Raw genomic sequence first — 22,555 nt, forward strand, 5'->3', positions numbered from 1 at the left:
TAAACCATAGGCTTTCTTGCACCACGCGGCCGTTACTAATACTAAAAAATACTAATACTAATGCAATGCACTTTTCTGATTGGCACTATAGCATTTTTATCCCTTCAAAAAAAAAAATCTCAAAGCCCCAAAACTATTCAACACATCACTAGCACTCAAATTTTCAATGCCCATGATACTTTAATCAAAGAAACAAATAAAAGTAACTGGAGGTCAGATCTGATGAACAGAATATATGATCAATGATCTGAAATCCGACTTCATGAGTGGAAGCCATTGCATCTTGAAATTTGTGAACTCATTCAGTATTCTGATGGAACAGCATATTGTGAACTTTCTCTTCTCTTTAATTTTCACATGCAGTTTTCAAATTAACTTGCATTAATAAGTACCTGCTCACAAATCATATGGCTACAGTTTTCAAAAATCAGCACAATTATAATGACTTGTTAATATATGCTCCAATAATCAATCAGTACATGCTTCACAATAAAATTCCTTTAGCATCCCAAAAACACAAAGGCCATGTTCATGTCTACACTTGACTGAATATTAAACTTCTTTACAGGAGATCCAAGATGCTTATATCATTTTGTTGTTTTTTCCCCCTTCAGGATCAAAGTAATGAACCAGTCTCATGTATACTAAAAAAAAAAATCACCTAAAAAGAGTTAGATTCTTACTGAACTATGTTAGAGATACCTCTGAAAATTTCAGTCTCATTCATTCTGATCAGGTATCAACATTCGTGGGCCCATCTTGTTGATAATTTTTTTATACCTAATTGTTCTATCAACATGGACTGCGCTATTCCACCAACAGTCCTTGTAATCTTACAAATTCTTCAGATAATGACCCATTGACCATTCTTCAATGTACCATGGATTGATTGTTCAGTCCCTTAGTGGACTGTTTTTGGCATGCCACTGCAGTGTACATCTTCACCAAACTGTCTGCCATTTTAAACTTGTGTCACTTTAGCACATGACTGAACTGTGTCATCCAAAGTATCAAATATGTCTCTATGGATCACAATTAGAATCAATTTTCCTTTTGAAAATACAGTGGTACCTCAGTATACGTCCTTAATCCGTTCCAGATCCTTGGACTTATACCAGACCGGACATATACCAAACGAATTCTTCCCATAAGAAATAAAGGGGAAATGATTAATCCGTTCCCATGAAAAAAAAATCCTATTGTTATTGGCATATTATACATTGATGGGTTGTATAAAATAATTTAAACACTGCTTAATACTAAAATACTTAAATACAAAAGCAATTAGATGAAATAAATGAAAATTTAACAAGCTTTAATTTTCTCTTTTCCCTACTTGGACCTGGTTGAGGATCACCAGGTTTGATGTTTACTAAAAATCTGTCCAAAGAACTTTGCTTCTGCCTTCTCCTCAGGATGTTTCAGAAATGTGACATTGTCTGGTCATTCCAGACAATGCTATTACGGATTGTTTGGGCTTTGTTGGGGTGGTACTTCTCTGCAAAGTTTTTGACATCCATTCAAAGTTTTTGACATCCATTCATTTGGCAAAGGTTTCCTTGATTAATGAAGCAGGGGCTTCCTCTATCTCTTCCTCCTCCGAGCCTGAAGAGAGTGTATCCATCTTAGTCTTGTGCGCCTCCTCTTTCTCACGTTCCTGCAGCTCCTCAGTGGTCAGCTCTTCCCTGTGCCTATCCACTAACTCCTCCACATCACCATCACTCACATCCAGATCCATGGACATGCCCAGAGAGACAATATCCTCCACCATAGGCACAGCCTCAAAGTCCCTTTCAGTCACTGCTTCTGGCCACAAATTCCTCCAAGCAGAGTTCATTGTTCTGTAGGAAACTTCCTGCCAGGCTTTGTCAATGAGAGATATGCAATGGACGATAGTAAATTGATCTTTCCAAAACTCTCTCAGGGTTAATTCTGTGTCAGAGGTCACTTCAAAGCACCTGTGGAATAGTGCTTTAGTGTAGAGTTTCTTGAAATTACTGATGACCTGCTGGTCCATGGGCTGAATGAGAGGAGTCATGTTAGGGGGGGAGGAACTTTACAGTGATGACGTCAGACTACGCCAACACATAGTCCTGCAAGCTTGGAGGGTGAGCTAGAGCACTGTCCATTATGAGGAGGGCCTTCAGAGGCAGGGTTTTCTCCTCTAAATAACTTTTTACACTTGGCCCAAACATTACATTAAACCACTCGCTGAAATATTCTCTGGTTACCCAAGCCTTGCTGTTTGACTTCCACATCACAGGTAACTGAGTTTTCTGCATGTTATGCTTCTTAAAGGCTGTCGGATTTTCACAGTGGTAGATCAGTAGAGGCTTCAGTTTGCAATCCCCACTTGCATTGCCACAGAACAAGAGCGTTAGCCTGTCCTTTATTGGCTTGTGCCCTGGCAATGCCTTCTCCTCTTGTGTAATATAAGTCCTGTTAGGCATTTGCTTCCAAAATAGGCCAGTTTCGTCACAATTAAAAACTTATTGGGGGAACAAAACCCTCAGCCTCCACAAATTCCCAAAACTCTGTAACAAAATCATTGGCAGCATCTTTATCAGCACTGGCTCCCTCTCCATGAATGGCGCCTCCGTAGCCAGGTGGGAAGGAGCAGCAGCAGTGCGTAGCACATGCTTCTTGATTAGACCGGGGTTCGAGCCCGTCACCACCAAATACGGAGCATGCGGAAAGGTCAGGGAATGACCACCACACCGGAGCAATATGGTCTTAGTTGCTAATGCTCCTAAAAAAAAAAAAAAAAACCAACCTCTCCATGAATCACAACGCTGTGAATGCCAGTCCTCTTCTTAAAATTATCAAACCAGCCATGGCTGGATTTAAACACTTCACTTTCTTGGCTCGTTCTTGCCTTGTTTTTCAAAAGATCGGCATGCATCAGTTTTGCCTTTTCGCAAATCATTGCCTCCGATACGCTATCGCCAGCACACTGTTTTTCTGTTATACAGATCAAAAGCAATTTCTCAACATGCTCTAATGTTCCTGATCTTTGTTTGGCAATCAATTTCACCCCCTTTGCAATGTTAGCAGATTTAATAACATCTTTGTTTTTCACAATCGTAGATACCGTCATTCTTGGCATATGGTATGCAGCAGCCAAGTCCCGGATACGCATGCCACCTTCATACTTTTCAACAATCTCTTTTTCACCTCCATGGTGATCCTAACCATTTTCTTCGTTGCTTGGCTCTTCTCATTAACTTTCTTAGAACTCATGGTTAATGAATTTACAAAACATTTACCCGAAAAAACAAAAAATCGCGTGAAAATTCAGAGTTATAGCGCGGGTTGTTCACTGAATGGTAGAAACTGTCGTACTGACACTCGTGAGCAGTCATGGCAGAGATGCCAGATCTTACCCCCTCTCCAAAAACCGAATACAGTCGATTGAGGATGTAAGCATGCATACGTCCTCTGTCAGTTTTATTCGGAAAGCCGAGTGAGGACGGGCGCACGTACTTTGCTAGTGTCCATCCTTGGTCGGCTTTTATTGGGTTTTTGGAGAGGGGGTAAGATCTGACATCTCTGAGTTGTGGCTTTGTCTCGAGAGAGGTAAACAAGGGTAACGCGCGGTGTCATGACTCATTTTGACGCACGCGAGTTGTATTCCAAATAAAATTTTTCGCGTCTAAATAGGACGTATATCAAGTTGGACTTATTCCAAAGCGGACATATACCGAGGTACCACTGTATTTGATCCTGCTCATAGATCATATGGGCTACATTTTTTTAAAAATCAGCACCATTATAATGACCTGTTAATATATATTCTACATTCACTTGATATACATCTGCTAAAGTAGCCATTATCATTAACTATTTCCACTGATATTACAACTCACATATACAGACACACATACACACCTTGAAACTTTATGAAGATTCTAAGGAGCTATATTTTTATATACTAGCTATAATAATGTTCAATTATATGATTTTCCATGTTAAGCCTATGATTTTTGATCATCACCCCCCTTCATGTGTTACCTCATTAAAAGTATAACAAGCAATATACAGAATAAAGCTGAAAGTAGCTGACATATATTATTATTATTATTATTATTAATAGCCATATGGTGCAAGGAAGACAGGCTTATGCTGCACCAGGGAAAAAAAAAGTTACCGAGTTACCCTGAGAAAGTCAGTCAAAAGTAGAAGGGAATCACCAAGCTCGGGAAGTAGAAGGGAATCACCAGCTCGGGACCCTGGGTGTGCCAAGCCCATACCAGATGTGAGCCCCCGGGGTTGATATAGTCTTATATAAGTCTATATATATATATATATATATATTATTTTATCTTTCTATTGTGGTTTATTGTGTTTATTTTCTTAATTACGGGTGTTTTCTACTCATAGGTATTATGGTTAATACATTACTGGTGAGACATAAAATAAATGTAAAAATATTGTAAATACACAACTAAATAAATTCATTTAACCTGCCACAAAACCACCATAATAGACCTTGGCCTGAAGTTCGGGGACTTCCGCCAAAACACCATCGGAACACAGGGAAACGCTAAAGCGACAAAGCCATAAAAATAGCCATCTATAAAACAAGTTAAGGGTGCGAAACATTCCTTTTTCGACTCGACGACCTCCACCGAAACACATCAAGTAGGATGGGAAACTTTCCTGATTCGACACTACGACCTCCACTTATACACATCAAGTAAGTAAAGTTATTGTAATTTTTTAAAAAACTCACCCGTTGGGCTTTGTGTATTCTATCACAGTTGCTGTAGAAATTATGGGATATTAATTCGGTTCATAATAAATTTATAATAAATAATACCTATTTAACTAATAGCAATGGGAAAGGGACAAATATGGGAATTTAAAAGAAACTTAGAATTCAGTATCGGACAAAATAGCAAAGCTGTGATAGATACAAACAGAAACGGGTAAGTAAGTAATGCATTACATTGAATGGACCGTCAATCCGCTCAAAGCCCCCGATGAAGTAGGGGATTGACGACCATGTGATGTAATACAAATATGTATAAAGATGTAATACAATAAATGTATAAAAATGTTTAATATTTTATCATTTTGTCATAAAGTAGTATTGCTACAGTTTTTCATCTATAATTAATATGACAATTTCTTTAGCAATACGTAACAAGTTGAAAAATAATAAATGAATAGGCCCTGGGCATTTAAGATAACTGAGTTTAGGCTAGCTTAAAGACCAGTAATGTATTAACCATAATACCTATGAGTAGAAAACACCCGTAATTAAGAAAATAAACACAATAAACCACAATAGAAAGATAAAATAATAATATGTACTCTGTTCGTACCCGGGCATTGCTAAAACAGCTACCGGGACAACAGAAAAATCTAGAAATAATTTAAAGAAAAACCACTATAAAAGTATATTAAAAGTAAAATACAACATAAATTATCATATTACTAAAGAATAATATATATATATATATATATATATATATATATATATATATATATAGACTTATATAAGTCTATATATATATTTCTTCATTATTACGAACATCTATATATAACCTTAATTTTTATGCATTCCGCTATGTTGATGACATTCTTATTCTCAACATTCATTTTGAAAATATTGCTAAATCCATATATCCAACTGAACTCACTCTCAATAAAGAAAACCTTGACAACCGACATGCAAATTTTCTAGATTTAAGTATTACTCTAAATAGTCCTCCTCTTCGTCATAATTTGGAACTATTCGACAAAAGAAGCGAATTTAATTTTAATATTATCTATTTAACAAATTGGAACTCGAACGTTTCGATTAAGGTTCATAAAAATATAATCTATACACAAATTATCCGTTTAGCTAATATTAGTAGCAATCAATCACTTTTCGCTGGTGCTTTAAATGATCTTTATACCAAATTCGCAATAATGACATTCCTATTAATTTCTTAAATTTTATTATAAAAAAATCTCTCTGTTCCACCTTGATTAGGGTTAATTCGATACCTGTATAGTTGTATAGTTGTACATTTGAATGGTGGTATTTCCACTACTTGGAAAGTGATCACACATAATGACTTCTATTATGACTTCTATTAGAACGATGTTCGTGTTCTTTCACTTCCTAAGTTTTTTTTTTTTTTTTTTCGTAATTTAATATCAGTAATTACTTATGTCCAATCTTATTTTCTCTATTTTATTTTGACCACAGAGGGCTCCCATAGTTCTTCTCTTCTGAGCAACTCCACCATCGTTGTCACAGTTTTCCCTCTGTTTGCATTCCATTCTTATTAATCATATTTGCATAATTGTACCTTATTAATCATGATCGCATATTTGTATCATTTCTTAATTATATTTCACTCAACTTGTTTCTGCCAAATATCATAGGTATTTAATTTTCCTCCTTTTCATATTTTTTTATTATATTTCATGTATCTATCACTCAAAATATATACTACAAGCTAGCGGTATTAATTTCCACTTCCACTAACACTCTCACAGCCAAAGCCCTCTCTATGAGGTTGGGTACTTACACACCCGGCTTGCTTAGTATCCTTTAAACTCTTTTCCTTTTCTTTACATCTTTCTACTTTCTACTCTTCGTTTTTCCGTCCGTTGAACTATTAGTGTAATACGAGGATGATTCGGACATTCTCACTTTCCTTATTCTCACTATCTTCGCCTCTGTATTTTTAACTTCTTTTCCCTCCCCTACCTTGCATTGCTTCCTTTTTCTATACCGCTACCTTGTTATTTATTATTATTTAACTTACATACTTTCGATTTAAACTTGCATTCTTACATACTATCGACTCAATTTATTTCCAAATACACTATGTTACTTAATTTATTAATCTAAATACACTGCATTGGGTCTACCTCACTCATGTTTCTGGAGATTTAAAAAATTTTAAAAAAATTAAAAAATAATAATAATAATAATTTTTATATCCATTTCATTTTTTTATATCCATTTCATTTCTATAGCTTCTCCATCAGCATGAGTTTGCATAGAAACACAGTGTTTGGTACATGATCAGGTGTAGCCCCCTGATGAAATATCTGATATATGTACCAATTTTTAATTTTTAATTCTTTAATTTTTATTTTATAATTTTTATTTTTATTTTATAATTTTTATCTCTATTACCCTCCCCTCTTTTTCTTTCAGCTTTTGTACATATGATTGGCCTGTTAATTCGGCATTAATTCAGATTTAATTCTACTTATTTTTTTTTTTTTTTTATATAGGTTCTTAACATTCTTTTTCTCTTTTTTCTTCAACTAGGCTCGGCATTTTGTGTTTAATAACTTCTCCATCTATATTTATTTTTATTTTTATTTTCATTGCTGACACTTATTTATATACATGTATCCTGTTTTGCTGCTTTGCGCATTCAGGTACACGTACTGTTTTTCCTTGTTTTTTTTTTTTTTTTTTTTTCCTTCCACTTCTTCGTTTTCATATTTCATATATATATATATATATATATATATATACAGACTTACATAGTCTTCATATTCATTATATAAAATAACTTCAAATTATCTTGTTTAGCACTGATTGCATTGATATAGGTCTGTAGTCCCTGTATTCTGTGAGTTCACTACTTTTATAAGCTGGCCTAACCTTAAAGATTAACAGAGCTGGAGGTAACAGCCAAACTATAACATCTTACTCTTATTTTTTTTATTACTAATGGCAAAAATAATAAAAAAAATGTTTATATTATTTTTTACTTCTTTTATTGAAATATTATCTATTCCTTTAGATTTTTTCTCCATTTAGATTTTTAATTATGCTAATGATGTCCACATATGTAGGTTTCAACAGTACATAGGAATCATCAAAGACCAAGATGTGCCTAACAGACTATTACAGTAAAAGTTGATACTGAACACTATAAGACTTATCAGAGTTATCTAAAAGCACTTTGTTTTATCTTCACCTTCAACTAATTGCACTAGTGCTTGCAGAATATTATCTATTCCACCTTTGCATTACATTTACATTAGTAAAAGGAACAAAATTGGAATAGACAAGGTTACATTCATTATAATGTATTAATTATTTTTCCTTTATCTTTTGTGGATGTGGAGGTGTCCTTAAACATGTTACTATAATATAAATTTTTTTGTTTGGTTAAGTTATTTACTTTGTTTTTCAGCTTTTTATATTTATTCGAATGTACTATTTTACTTGGGCAGTTTTATATTTCCTAAATAATCTATCTCTGGCTAAAGTAAAGAAAGCCAACATGAGAACAACAGCAAACTACGGGAAACTTACAGGACAAACTGGTTTGCTGCTACAGCAGTTTCTCCATGCATTCTCGGTAAACAGACTGTGCATGTTATCAGAAGCAGCAACAGAAGTCAAGAACAATACACTGATTTCTTTGTATGTTTTTAAGGTTAGGATAGGAAAAAAGGAAAATATTTACTGGTTTCTTTATTTTTCATTATATTTCATAACCTGACCTTAAATATTAGGCTAGGAAATAATATAAAAAGAAAGAAAGATTCTTTATATACAGGCAGTTCACAACTTTACGAGTTAATTTGTTCCTAATGTACGCTCATAAAGCTGGAATTTATTTCCCACAGACATAACAATAAAAGCAGGGGTTATGTTTTCAACAATGAAATTTGACCAGTAATGTTATATAAAGGTCAACAAAAGAATAGTTTATGCTTAAACAATGATTATTTAAAATCAAGCCTTTAAAATCAAGCAAATTATAATAATAAAGATTATTTATGTCATACAAATGTTAAAGAATGTTTATTCTTCATCATCATCAACTAAATGCTCACTCATTGATAGTTCATAACTCACTCATTGTTGGTTCGGCACTTATTATTGGTTTGCACAAGGAGTTGTCTTCTTCTTCGGAAATGCTTCAAGAGCCGTTTGTTTACAAGACAATGTTCTTTTTTCTTTATAAATTTCACAATAGCATGCATAAGCATTTTTTAAATCTGTAGCAACTTTTCTAGTGCATTCAAAATTTGAATCTTGACTAAAAAATCTAAGTTTCTTTTTCTGTGTTGAAACATTTGTCAAGCCCCTTGAGGGTGAAGGAATGAACAGGAGTTTCAGCTGCTAAATCTTCTTCTTCCTCACCTTCTTCACATTTTGCCATATCAAGGAGGTCTTCATTTGTGAGCTGTCCATTGTGTGTTTGAAGCATATCAGTGACGTCAGTTGTAGAAACCTCAAACTGCAATTGGTTAGCAATATTAACAACTGCTTCTGTTTCATTTTGTATGATCTCTGCTGGTTCTTGAAATCCTTCAAAATTATCAATAAACTGATGACAGAGTTTATTACAATACCCTTCATGTTCTTCTGTATAATTTTGTTCCAGGCTCATTTTATTATTTTGATTGCATCTAAAATATGGAATTCTCTCAAATTCTTCAAGAGTTAGACCTCCCTCCTTATCTCTGCTTGAACAAATAAATGCACGCAGAGTAGTAATGTACTGTATTGTATGGCTACATGCGTGGTTTGAAATGCCATATTTCTGAATGTTTAGCATTTATTTATTGCAATTAATGTTCATATTTTCGATTCTGTTGATATTTGAAAAAAAGAACTCATAAACCCAGGAACTCGCAAAGTGGGAACTGCCTATATATGTGTATCATAATGCAATCAATCACTTAATGCTGTGATGTTATTGTCTGTTCAGGTCACGCACCAATCAATACATCGTATGCTGTGTTCACGCACCAATCAATACATCATATGTTGTGTTCACGTACCAATCAGTACATAGTCTGTCACGCCTATGTATCAATAAATATATCATTGTTGACTTCTACTGCCGCTACCAATAACTTGCACCATCTCTTTACTGAGAATAAAGGGAGAAATTGCAACAGCAGTAAACCAGTTTTTCCAGTAAGTTTCCCATAGTTTGCTGTAGTTCTTGTGTTGGCTTTCTTTACCTTCACCATATCTCTTTATCTCTAAATAATTTAACTCATCAAATTCAAAATTTCTTGAGTTTTACAAGGTTTACTAAATTTTCTCACCCTTTTTATGTGGGGGGGGGGGCCTATTTGATTTTCATTATTTGTTAAAATTTTACTATACCTGTCATTATTAATTACCTGAGACAGCTTGTTAATAAAATTGTTCAGGTCATTTATCTCTTATAGTCTATTTTAAGTCTTACCCTCTATGTTTTCAGCCAATCCATGAAAGTCACACTTATGCAACATGGGGCAACACCAAGAAAGGTTAATCATTTCTCGCAACTCCGCAATAGTACATGCAACTTGTAGTGGTCCTCTTCTTCCAAGAACAATTACTTTATTTATATGACTTTGTTTCAGTACCTCCAAAGCAGAGCAAGCAATATCAGTAGTCTAGCAATAAAACATTACAAATCTTCTAAGTTTTTTTTTTTTCTTAAACCAAAAGATGGCATATTAAAAATTTAATACAAATATTAATCTAATTAGCAATAACAACTATACAAAACAATAAAAATTTATACTGGTGTGTGTGTGTGTGTGTGTGTGTGTGTGTGTGTGTGTGTGTGTGTGTGTGTGTGTGTGTGTGTGTGTGTAAACAATGTGTGGTTTGTATCATAAATATAGTGTCCGTAAAGATGGAAATGAAAATAAAATTACACAAAGTGCCTGAACTAAGAGAGGTTTAAGGGAAAGTAGAAACTGGAAGTAAAGTATTGGTGAAAAAACTTAGTGCAAAAATGAAATGGGACTAAGGAAGCAAACAATATACAAAAATAAAATAAACTGTACAAATAAATAACACTGTATTCAGATATGGAAAGACAAATTTAGAAAGTGGTCGAATTAAAGGATGGCAAATATGCAAATTCTGAATAAAGTAAACGAAAAAATGATACATAGCCAGGCATTTCACTGCATAGGGACTACCTTGTCCGATAGTATTAAGATAAAGGCTGCATATTTTCTGCCCTCCTTTTTCTTGTACTATAGACAAGTTTGGAAACGATACATGGTCAGGAGTAGTTCCCTGTTTAAACGCCTGGCCATGTATCATTTTTTCGTTTACTTTATTCAGGTTTTGCATATTTGCCTTTAATTCTACCTCTTTCTAAAATTTCCTTCCCACATCTGAATACAGTGTTATTTATGTATTATTTATTTGTACAGTTTATTTTTATTTTTGTATACTGTTAGCTTCCTTAGTCCCATTTCATTTTTTGCACTAGGTTTTTTTAAATTCTTTCACTTTTTCACCACTACTTTACTTCCAGTTTCTACTTTCCTTTAAACCTCTCTTAATTCAGGCACCTTATGTACTTTTCATTTCCATCTTTACAGACACTATATTTATGATACAAACCACACATTGTTTATACCCTTCTGCTTCCTTTACTGCTGCCCTGCACATTTTGGAGCATTTGACATATATTCACTTATATAATTTTTCTCCCTTTCATCCTTCTACTGTTTATTTTGCCTCTTAACAATATAATATTACTACTATATATATATACAGGCATACCTCGATTAACGAATAGGATGCGTTCCACGAAATTACTTCGTTAAGCGAAACTTCGTTTTCAGAGGTAAAAATACTATGGCCAGAATAGGGATACGTTCCTACTTAAAGAAAATGAAAAGCTTTTTTTCGAACAAAGAAAAGTTTTATTAAATAAACAGTCAACTTACATACAAAGTGAAATCACATTTTAAAATATGAGGTTAAAGTTGATTGTTTATGCTTTTTTTCTCTTTCATTTAACAATTGCCTATACGGAGTTATTGCATTTAACACTGATCGCTTAACTATAACACTTCTTCCTAAATCAGGATCATTTTCACTAAAAAAATTTAAAACGTTTTCAATGTCATTTAAGCACCTTTTTAAATCTTTGGTTGTTAGCACTTTTTCGGCAGGAATTTCTTTAACTTCGCCTTCATTATCTTTGTCTTCGTTGCTAACAAGGTTTTCTAAATCTTCCACTGAAAAACCATCATCTGCATTCAATAAATTTCTAACATCCTCTTCATCGACATTTTCGAAACCTATTGATTGAGCCATCTGGATAACTTCATTTCTAATTTCTTGGATGTTATTTTCTTCTTCTAGTACAACTTCTGGCCATATTTTGCGCCAAACTCCATTTAAACATTTCTTAGTGACTTCTTTCCAAGAACTATCAATGTTTTCAATTGCGTTTTTAATGGTGTAGTTTTTCCAAAAAGTTTTAACTGTCATTTCCTCTTTATCCTCTAGTTCAGGTAAATTGCTTAAAATTCGACGCAGATAATAAGCTTTAAATGATGCTATTACTCCCTGATCCAATGGTTGAATCAGGAAAGTTGTGTTTGCTGGAAGAAACACAACTTTGACAGGAATGCATGTGTCCAACGTGTTAAGATCAGTAGGATGTCCAGGAGCATTGTCTAACAACAAAAGAGCTTTTTCTTCAAAGTTGTTTTTTTTTTGACAATACCGTTTTACTCCAGGACAAAAGTGGTTAACAAACCAATCAGTAAATAACTCCTTGGTAACCCACGCTTTTCTATTTGCTTTCCATATTACAGGTAAATTCATTTTTATGTTACCTTTTAACGCCCTCGGATTTTCTGAATGGTAAACTAATAACAATTTTAATTTATAATCGCCAGAGGCATTTGATCCAAAGAGTAACGTTAAACGGTCTTTGGCTGCTTTGAACCCAGCAGCTGATTTTTCTTCAATAGAAATGAAGCTTTTTGTTGGTAGCCGTTTCCAGAACAAACCGCTTTCGTCAACATTGAACACCAAATTTGGTGGAAAATTTTCACGTTCAATTATTTCCTTTAGTTTTTCTGGAAACTTATTTGCAGCTTCTCCTGTTAATTTTACACTATGAATCCTGGCCCGTTTTTTTAAATTTCTCGAACCAACCACGAGAAGCCCAAAAGGTTTCCGTAATTTCTTCAGTTTGTTTAGATTTCAGGTGATTAAACAAAAATAATGCTTTTTCTTGAATCACCATTTGACTTAAAGGCATATGACGTTGTGACATATCATCTATCCACAAAGTTAACATTTTCTCCATTTTTTCTAAAATTGGATTCCTTAAGCGAGTTAATTTTGCCGCTGTAACATCTGTACAATTCTGAGCAGACTGTTTTATTTTTTCTGATTGACTTAGTATGGTTGTTAAAGTTGATTGCGCTAATCCTAAAGAATGTGCCACATCGGATTTTCTTTCGCCGCTTTCAACACGTCGTACGATATTTAGTTTAGTTTCCAAAGAAATTGCTTTTCTTTTCTTTGATTCTGACATTTTAATTAACTAAAACAAAAATATTTCTATTAAAATTTACAAAATCTACGTTATGTAATGCTACACAGAACCTACGTCGATTATTGCAATGCGCCACACTGAAACAACGTCAAATCATGTAAACAACAACTAAATTATGCGATTGACGCGCAAAACTGTTATAACAGACACGCCCGCAGCTCGGGAATACGTAACGAGTCGCCGTCAGTCACCAATCGAATGATTGTCGGGCGTTGGTCTTAAATTGGAATATTTTTTTATGTTAAATGGGGCTTGAAATTGCCGACTTCGTTATATCGAGGCTTCGTTATCAGAGGTAACGTTAACCGAGGTATGCCTGTATATATATATATATATATATATATATATATATAGTAGTAATATTAAACTGTTAAGAAGCAAAATAAGCAGAAAAAGGAAAATAACAAAAGTTATCATAGTCTAATGCTCCAAAACATGCAGTGCAGCAGTAAAGGAAGCAAAAGGATATAAATAATGCATGGTTTGTAACATAAACAAAAACCGTTTGTAACAAAAAATGTGCTTGTCCACACTTTTTGATCAAATTTCTCTGCTGTATATTTGAATTTTTACATTTTTTAACCACATTAATTTAATTACTTTTTACCCCTTCCACACAGTACAAACATCTGTATTAAATTTCACATTGCACTTTTGTAAATTTGTATTAAATTTAAAAATTACATCATTATTAACTTAATTTTTACACTGCGTAGAGACTACCTTGTCTGTTAGTATTACGATAAAGGCTGCATATTTGCTCCCACCCTTTTTCTAATACTATAGACAAGTTTGGAAATGCAGTGCCTGATACATGGTCAGGAGTAGTCCCCTGATGAAATTCCTGGTTATGTATCATCTTTTCATTTACTGTATTCAGATTTTGCATATTTGCCATCCCTTGATTCGACCTCTTCCTAAAATTGCCCTCCTATATCTAAATACAGTGTTATAAATAAATAAATAGATATATAAAAAATAGGAGGTTATGCTTTTAGTGTGGAGAGAGAGAACAGCACGTAGTGTAATAAACCAACGGGTTAGATAACATGAAAAGGCAGTCATAAAATAACACAATTTGAACCTGCAACATAAAATGTCAAAAATATTATATTATAAGTACTTAATGCTGTACTTTAGATGATTTCAATATCATTGATGAGGGCCAGCCATCAAAATTAAGCAAAATGCAGCAAAAAGTAAGGCCTCTGTTTCTAACATGAAATATACGTAGCACGTGGTAAAAAGATACCAGGTTTTTAGTTTATTGTTAATGTTCAGAAGCCAGGTTAATCGTAATGCTAACGTATATATCATGGCTGACCCGACAGAGGTGGAGAAATGATAGATAATAAGAAATATAGGTAGTAAAAAATTACTAAAAATCGTTGAAAGTTGAAATCACGAGATGGAGTAGATGGTCAGGAATTGTACTTACTGTTCCTGCAAACCAGAAAAGTGGGGACAGCCGTCCTGTGTACTGCGAGGAGAGAAAGAATGCTACGTGCTTGTTTCAATGATATATGGTATGTAGAAGTGACCTCAGGCATTGGAATGCAGTAAGATGTATGGGGTTGATGGAGGGATTAAACACAATGAGGCCACGCATCCCAGGATAGGGGAGAAGGCATAACATAGAAAATAGTGCGAAAAGGATACTGAATTTTGTGTGAGGCGAAGTCAGTATGTATAGCAGTGAAATAGCATCTTGATATTGCTTTCGAAACCTAATCGTGCACAAGAAATAAAAGATAGGGATTCAGAACAGAAAAAAGGAGTGTGAGGATGAGAGGAAATAGTAGTGCTTGGGTAGTCTTGGGTTGCTAGCCCATTCCTGTAGTAGTTTCTGAACCCTGAACGTAATTTCTGGGACTGTCTCATGTGTTTAAGTCAATAATGTTAATAATGGTGGAGGTAGACCATTATATTACCATTTAGGTTTTATTACCATTCATGATGAAAATACAATTACATATAATGACAATAAAAATAGTGAAAAAATACTCCTATGATAACCAATTGGTGGGCACAGGTTTTCCAGACCGTGAGACACGAAAAAGGTTAAGGGGTATTGCCTATACATTATTTACACAGCCTGGATGTAGAGGATGTCATTATGCTAATATATTTATCATATCTAGGGGTTGGTTAATTATATTCTTATATTTTAAGATTTGGAATGGTTTGTTGAAATGGTAGTGAAGGTAGGCTGTCGGAAACTGATTGTCCAATAGCTTGTTATATAGGGTTATTATATTCTGCTTTATCAGCCAGTTACTGTTACATATGTTAACTATTCTGATGCATTGTGAAAGAATAACATTTGCATGTACTTTTTTCGAGATATTAGAGTGCCAGTGCATATAGTTGACAACATTGAAATGAAGGAGTCTCTTTTGTTGTAGATGGTGATGGATGGATGTCATTGGTTTTTTCCAGAGTCAGTTCTGGAGGGTAAATATTGGCAAACTGTTGTATGAAGTTGGTACAGTTTATCACCAGTAAGTCGTCAATGTATCTGAACAGTGATAGTTCAGTTGGTAATGCAGTTTCAGCATAGTATAGATAAAGGTTAGCCAGGACACAGCTGGCTGGACTACCCATTGGTGTTCCTTTGGTCTGTTGGTAGATGGTTTTTCCATCAGTAATATAGTTGTTTGCAATGCAGAGGTTGGTTAAGCTGTTCCAAAATGTTGGTTTGCAGTTTATCATGTGACTGTAGTATTGTACAGTTTTTTGAGGATTATTTTTAAGTTTGGTAGGTCTCTATTGGTGAAGAGGCTGTAAAAAGCATATGTTGATATACTGGTGATGTTATTGGCTTTTAATGCATCTATTACAACCTGGTTGTTATAAATAATTCTGCTATTTGGTAATGTGTTTAGGATGGGTTTCAGAAGTAGTTCTAAAATCTTGCCTGGTTTGTGTGCATAGCTATGCTTGCATGAGGTGATGAATCTAAATCCTATAGGATTTTTGTGGAATTTGGGTATAAAATAGATGTATGGTAGGTTATAATTGTTAAATTAAATTTTTAATTTCTTACTGAAGGCAATAAGCTTCTTGGTGGTGATACTATTGTTGTTGGTTATAGGTTTGTATGTGTTACTTGAGTTCAGTTGTCTATTTAACGTATGATAATAAAAATGTTTGCAGATAAATGCAAAATTGTTAGAGGCTTTATCTACAGTAGTTATTATAAAGAGCTTATGCAGTTCAGCTAGGTGCTTTTTGATAGTGGGGAAATTGTATTTTTTACCAGTGGCACTATGTACAGCTAGGGTTTGATAATTATAGAGTAGGTCAGTGAGGACTGAGTTTATCCATATTTGGAAGGCTTCTATGGGTGTATTATATTTGTATGATAACATAAAGAAAAAGTTGAGAAAATTGTGATACAGTTGTTTTTTTACCTTAATTTGGTTGATATGATGGTGCAGCCTGAATTTGAAGTGATGCACCATGATGTTTTTTAGTTCTTCATTTGGTATTATGTCTAGATTACCAGTGATGATGTGTCCAAAATGAATACTGACATAGGGTTTAAGATGTGGTTGGTTGCATATGCAACTGTTGGAATCTGGTATATATTTATCTAGATTGGTGGCTAAGGCTTTATAATTACATGCTATCAGTCCAAAAGGCTTTGAGTAACTGAATCTTGATATTATTTGTTAAGTTATGGCAGTTGGTAGGGAGGAGATCACAGTGCTTGTTGATGCACCTATTGATGTTAATTTTGTCCAGATTGGTAATGTACCTTAATATTAAGGTGGTATGCTCTTCATTATTATCAATATTGATAGTTTTTAGTCTAAATTTACAGATATCTGTGATTAGGTGGAGTAAGTGCATAGATTTAATATCTGTATTATGGATGAATCTGTAGAGTGCTTTTAGCAAACTAAGTTTTGTGCTGAAAAGCAGGTTATGGATTTTTTGTACTTCTGTATAACACTTATCCCATTCAGAGATCAACTGTGAAAAGTTACCTAGTTTATAGGGTTGTTTGGATTTATTAATCTTGGCTTTAAATTTTTTGTGAGGTTTGGGTTTATTTAAACCTTTAATCATTTGGAATTTGTTATAGATGCAAATATCAGATGTATTGCTGGAGATGTAGTGGCGAAATTTGTTGTTTAGTCTGTATGGGTAAAGGTTATTAGTTTTTGGTTATTTGTAAAGGGATGGACTTGGAAGTGTTTATACTCAATTTCCTGTTCTAAGTTTTTATTACGCTTATTGTGGTTGCAGTAGTTGTTGAGGTCAGACCTGTGAGGTTGAGTCTGAGGTGTAATTTGTTGCTGGTTTGTCCAACATACTTCATATTGCAGGTGAGGCATGTAATGAGGTATATTATATTACTATTTTTCCAGAATATAGGATCCGTGGCATTCTCAAAAACATGCTGAGGTTGAATGTTATTATTATTTATTTGGGTTTTTTTTAGGAGCATTAGCAACTAAGGCCATATTGCTCCAGGGATATGCAGTGGTCATTCCCTGACCTTTCCACATCCTCCGTATTTGGTGGTCATGGGCTCGAACCCCGGTTTAATCAAGAAGCATGTGCTACGCACTGCTGCTCCTGCCCACCTGGCTAGAGGTTGCATGTATGGACAGGTAAGGCATCACTTATTGGTACATCTATTATATTCATGGTTTGGTTGGGTGGTAAGGACTTCAACTATGTTCAGGCTGGAAGCATTAAATGCTGTTTTGCTCTGTGTGGTGTGCGTTATTTGTGAATGTACTGGGCTTACATTGTGTATCAAAGGGCTACACAGAACACAAGCCCCACAGGGTCAGGTTTAACCTACTCTGCCCATGTAGTATGTTACTAGAATGCAGACAATTCATATAGAAATGGTAAAGTCAATCCAAAATAATGCAATGAAATTAAGCAAAATAAAGATGATAATAATGTTGATAATAATGCAATGAAATAAGGTGAAAAAAGAATTGCAACATAAATGTAGGAATGGCAGTATAATAGATCCCTTTGATATGGATTAATAACAGAATAATGAAATGAAGTGTGCACAGAAGTGTGCTAAAATACGAGACAGAAATTCCATGTAACTAACCATGGTTGAAGTGATAAAATATCAGGTGGGAGGACAGATATTAAAGCTAATTGAAAATTAAAATATGATAAAAGCATTCCAAGATAGTATATAACTAACAATGGTTGAAGTGACAAAATATCAGGTGGGAAGACAGATATTAAAGCTAATTGAAAATTAAAACATGATAAAAGCATTCCAAGATAATGCCTCTGTTGGGTCAGCCATGATATATGCATTAGCATTACGATTAACTTGGCTTTCAAATATTAACAATAAACTAAAAACTTGGTATCTTTTTACCACATGCTATGTATATTTCATGTTAGAAACAGAGGCCTTACTTTTTGCTGCACTTTGCTTGTTTTTGACGGCTGGCCCTTGTGAACGTTGAAATCATCTGAAGTACAGCATTAAGTACTTATAATATTTTTGACTTTTTGTGTTGCAGGTTCCAGTTGTGTTATTTTATGACTGCCTTTCCATGTTATCTAATCCGTTCGTTGATTACACTACTTGCTGATCTCTCTCCACACTAAAAGCATAACCTCCTATTTTATATATATATGTGTGTGTGTGTGTGTGTGTGTGCATATATGTATATACAGTGGAACTTTTCTATTACGAACTTCTATTTAACGAATTTCTCTATATTACGAATTTTTTCGCAAAACATTGCACCTTGAAACGAAATTTCATGTAAAATTAACCCCATATAACGAAGTGTTAGTCTCTCTCTCTCTCTCTCTGGAATTAAATAGTCATCCTTTTAGTGAACACTTGTGGCCGTTGACACCCGTAGGAGGGTCTTTGTTTCATTTTTGTTACAGAATATAGAGAATAAAGATTGTAAAGTTTATGACCACTTTTAAGAAAACCCAAATGGGTTTTCTTATGTTGTTGTTGTTTGGTTTTTAGGAGCATTAGCAACTAAGGCCATATTGCTCCGGGATATGCGGTGGTCATTCTCTGACCTTTCCGCATCCTCCGTATTTGGTGGTGACAGGCTCGAACCACGCTCTAATCAAGAAGCGTGTGCTACGCACTGCTGCTCCTTCCCACCTGGCTACAGAGGCACCTTGGGTTTTCTTAAAAGTGGTCGTAAACTTTACAATAAATAGGGTAGATTTGTAAATTGATGTTGGCTCAGGGGAAAGCGAAATTCGCTGGGGTAAACCTTTAGCATGCTGCGGCGGCAATACATAGAATGCTACCACAGTCAGTTTTTAATAACGCCTACTGAGTGACATTCGCTTCTCACCTCAACTGTACCACGTGACCTTCATGTCAATCATTATATGATATGTCCGTTCTCGTCTAACTGGACCCCCAGTAGATGGTTTTCATGATTTTTTTTTTTTTTTTCGTGCGTCATCAATCACATAGGCTATATGCTCTTTTTTTTTTTTTTTTTTTTTTCTGAAAAGTAACATACAGCATATGTTAATCATAAATTTTCTTTCATGTATATATGAATGAAAGTAGAATAAAAGAAATTCACAAAGTCGTATATTTCTTCAAAGTGAGTGATACTGTTGAATTGGCAAGCAAACGTCATTGAGTAGGCGGTACCTGTACTAACAATTCACTATATGGCCAGCGCAGCGAAGTTTCTGGTGTATGTATCGGCAAGAGCTGCAGTCCGGTAATTTTTACAATTGCGAAAACAATGTCGAAGAGAAAATGTTTAAGTATTAATGATAAAGCAAAGATTGTTATAATATTGACCAGGGTTTTAAGAAAAAAGATGTTGCGGAGAAATATGGCATATCTGCAAGCAGTATATCTACGATTTTAAAAAAAATCGAGAATCAATTTTAAATGCAATTGAAGGAGGAGCAGACAAGGAGCAAATTAAGTTGTGTATATACGAAAATATTGATAAAGCTGTTCTAAAATGGGTGCAAATGGTACGTGAAAAGAATATCCCAATATCGGGCCTAATAATTAAGCAACAAGCTCTGAAATTTGCACAGTCCCTTGGACATACAGAATTTAATGCAAGCACTGGGTGGCTAGATCAATTTAAGAAGCGCCACAGAATTGTGGAAAAGGTTATTTGTGGAGAAAGTGTTAATGTAAGCGAAGAAGATTGCAACAGTTGGAGGAACAATACCTTAAAGATGATTTTGGAAGAAAACGAGCGTACGGATGTTTCTAATTTATTCTTTAAATGTTTACCGAATAGAACACTTGCTTTTAAGGATGATAAATGTTTTGGCGGAAAACAAAGCAAAGAAAGAATCACTGTGCTAGTTGGAGCAAATATGACAGGAAGTGAAAAATTAAGACTTTTAGTCATCGGAATATCAAAAAACCCAAGATGTTTTAGAGGCACAAAATCTTTGGAAGTTGACAACACCTTTAATAAAAAAGCATGGATGACAAGTGATATTTTTGAACAATGGATATTAAAACTAGACAAGCGTATAACAAAAGAAAAAAGGAAAATCGTGTTGGTAACTGACAACTGTCCAGCACATCCTGCCAAACTTAAAAGTGCAAAGTTGTTTTTACCACCAAACGTAATGTCAAAACTCCAGCCAATGGACCAAGGCATTAGTAAAAATTTTAAATTTCATTATCGAAAGAGAATAATAATGAAGATTGTCAATGCATTATAAGAAAATAGAAACTTGGAGGTTACAATTAACCTTAGAAATTGCATCTCTGAACTGGCAAAAGTTTGGACAAACGATGTCACTGAATACACTATTCAAAATTGTTTTTCGAAAGCAGGATTTGCATTGAATATAGAAGTCAAACAATGACTGGACGAACAAGATGAACTGCCCCTTTCACAACTGAAAAACTTTTGGACATTATTAGAATCGTCTGGAAATATCGAAAATTAAATAACAATGGATAGTTATGTTTATGTAGATCACAGCAGAACATCCAAATGAAGATGAAATACTGCTGAACAGTGTTAGAGGCGACCATGATCACGAAGAAATTAACGATGATGCTGAAGAGATGCATCAGAACAACCCGTAGAAAAGCCAACTCGCAAAGAAATGAGTAACACTTTTAAAACGGTTCGTATGGGTCTACAGTTTTGTGAAAATGTTCCTGATAATGTTTTTAATGCTCTGAACAAATGTGAGGTTTTCTTTGAGAATTAGACAATTTTTTAATTGTACTGTGCAAACGAAAATTACAGATTTTTTTAATTTGTGATATTTACCAGCGAAAATTGTGTAAACGTAATTTAAATAAGTATGTTTTTGAAATAAAATACATTAAAAATAAATGTAGATTCATTTTCATTTTCTAATTAGATAACAATTTCTAATAAAAAAGATATTCTCTGTATAACGAAATTTCTCTGTAACGAATTTTTTCGCCGGATTTATCGAATTCGTTATAGGGAAGTTCGACTGTATATATGTGTGTGTGTGTGCACACAAAGCTTTAAACATACGTTTTTTTTTTTTTTTTTTTTGATTTGGTAGTTGTTGGCACATCGGCTTCTGTGGCCATATTGCACCTCCCAAGGTTTTTTGCAGTACTTTGATCCAAGCCCGAGGTGGGAATCGAACCCGCGACCTTTGGGTTGCCGGGCAGGTACTTTACCCACTCGGCTAGCCCGGTCGGCTTAAACATACGTATAAACATATATACATAACTGTTTAAACCATTGTTTCTCAGCCTTTAGTACACCACAGAGCATCACAAAGTACAGGTAACCTTCATATAACATGGTTATTAGATTCCGATAAAATGTCGTGTTGTGCGAAAACAGGGTTATACGGGACTAAGAAAAAGTACAAAAAGGGGGTTACATTCCAAAAGCTAACAAAAATACACTATTTTGTTAAAAATGTTAAAAAATCTAACAAAAATACACCATTCTAGATTTCGTGTATCTTCTGCTCTCTTTAAAAAATCAGTAATCTGGGTTTGTTTGCTTTTGCTTGATAAATCTTTGTGAATTTCATTATATGAAACTAAACATTTTTGAAGCTCCCTTTTGAACTTTGGGCTCCTTTCATTCAAGAATCTGAATTCAAGAAGACCCATTCAAGAATCTGCATTCAAAAAATAAGATTATAATTGCACCTCGCAGGTGACTAGTCTCTAGACATTGCAATTTGCAGTAATAATAATAACAACAATAATTCACAATAAAATAACACTTAACGAAACGGTTAGTGCAATTGCATCATGTTTTTTCATAAGTGAA

At 34.3% G+C, this 22,555-nt stretch overlaps 1 protein-coding gene across 1 annotated transcript in view; it reads right to left on the reverse strand.

Moving 5' to 3' along the window:
* Positions 1-22,555, reverse strand: part of dare (NADPH:adrenodoxin oxidoreductase, mitochondrial) — a 91,587-nt gene that overhangs the window by 32,416 nt on the left and 36,616 nt on the right. Inside the window, exon 7 of the mRNA XM_090386621.1 lies at positions 10,182-10,374. Within this exon, the coding sequence (XP_090242747.1) occupies positions 10,182-10,374 (193 nt within the window). The remainder of the gene's footprint in view (positions 1-10,181; positions 10,375-22,555) is intronic.

Source organism: Mastigoproctus giganteus, chromosome 12 (genome assembly GCF_048544385.1).
Source record: "Mastigoproctus giganteus isolate SK-2022 chromosome 12, ASM4854438v1, whole genome shotgun sequence".
Taxonomy (NCBI): domain Eukaryota; kingdom Metazoa; phylum Arthropoda; class Arachnida; order Uropygi; family Thelyphonidae; genus Mastigoproctus; species Mastigoproctus giganteus.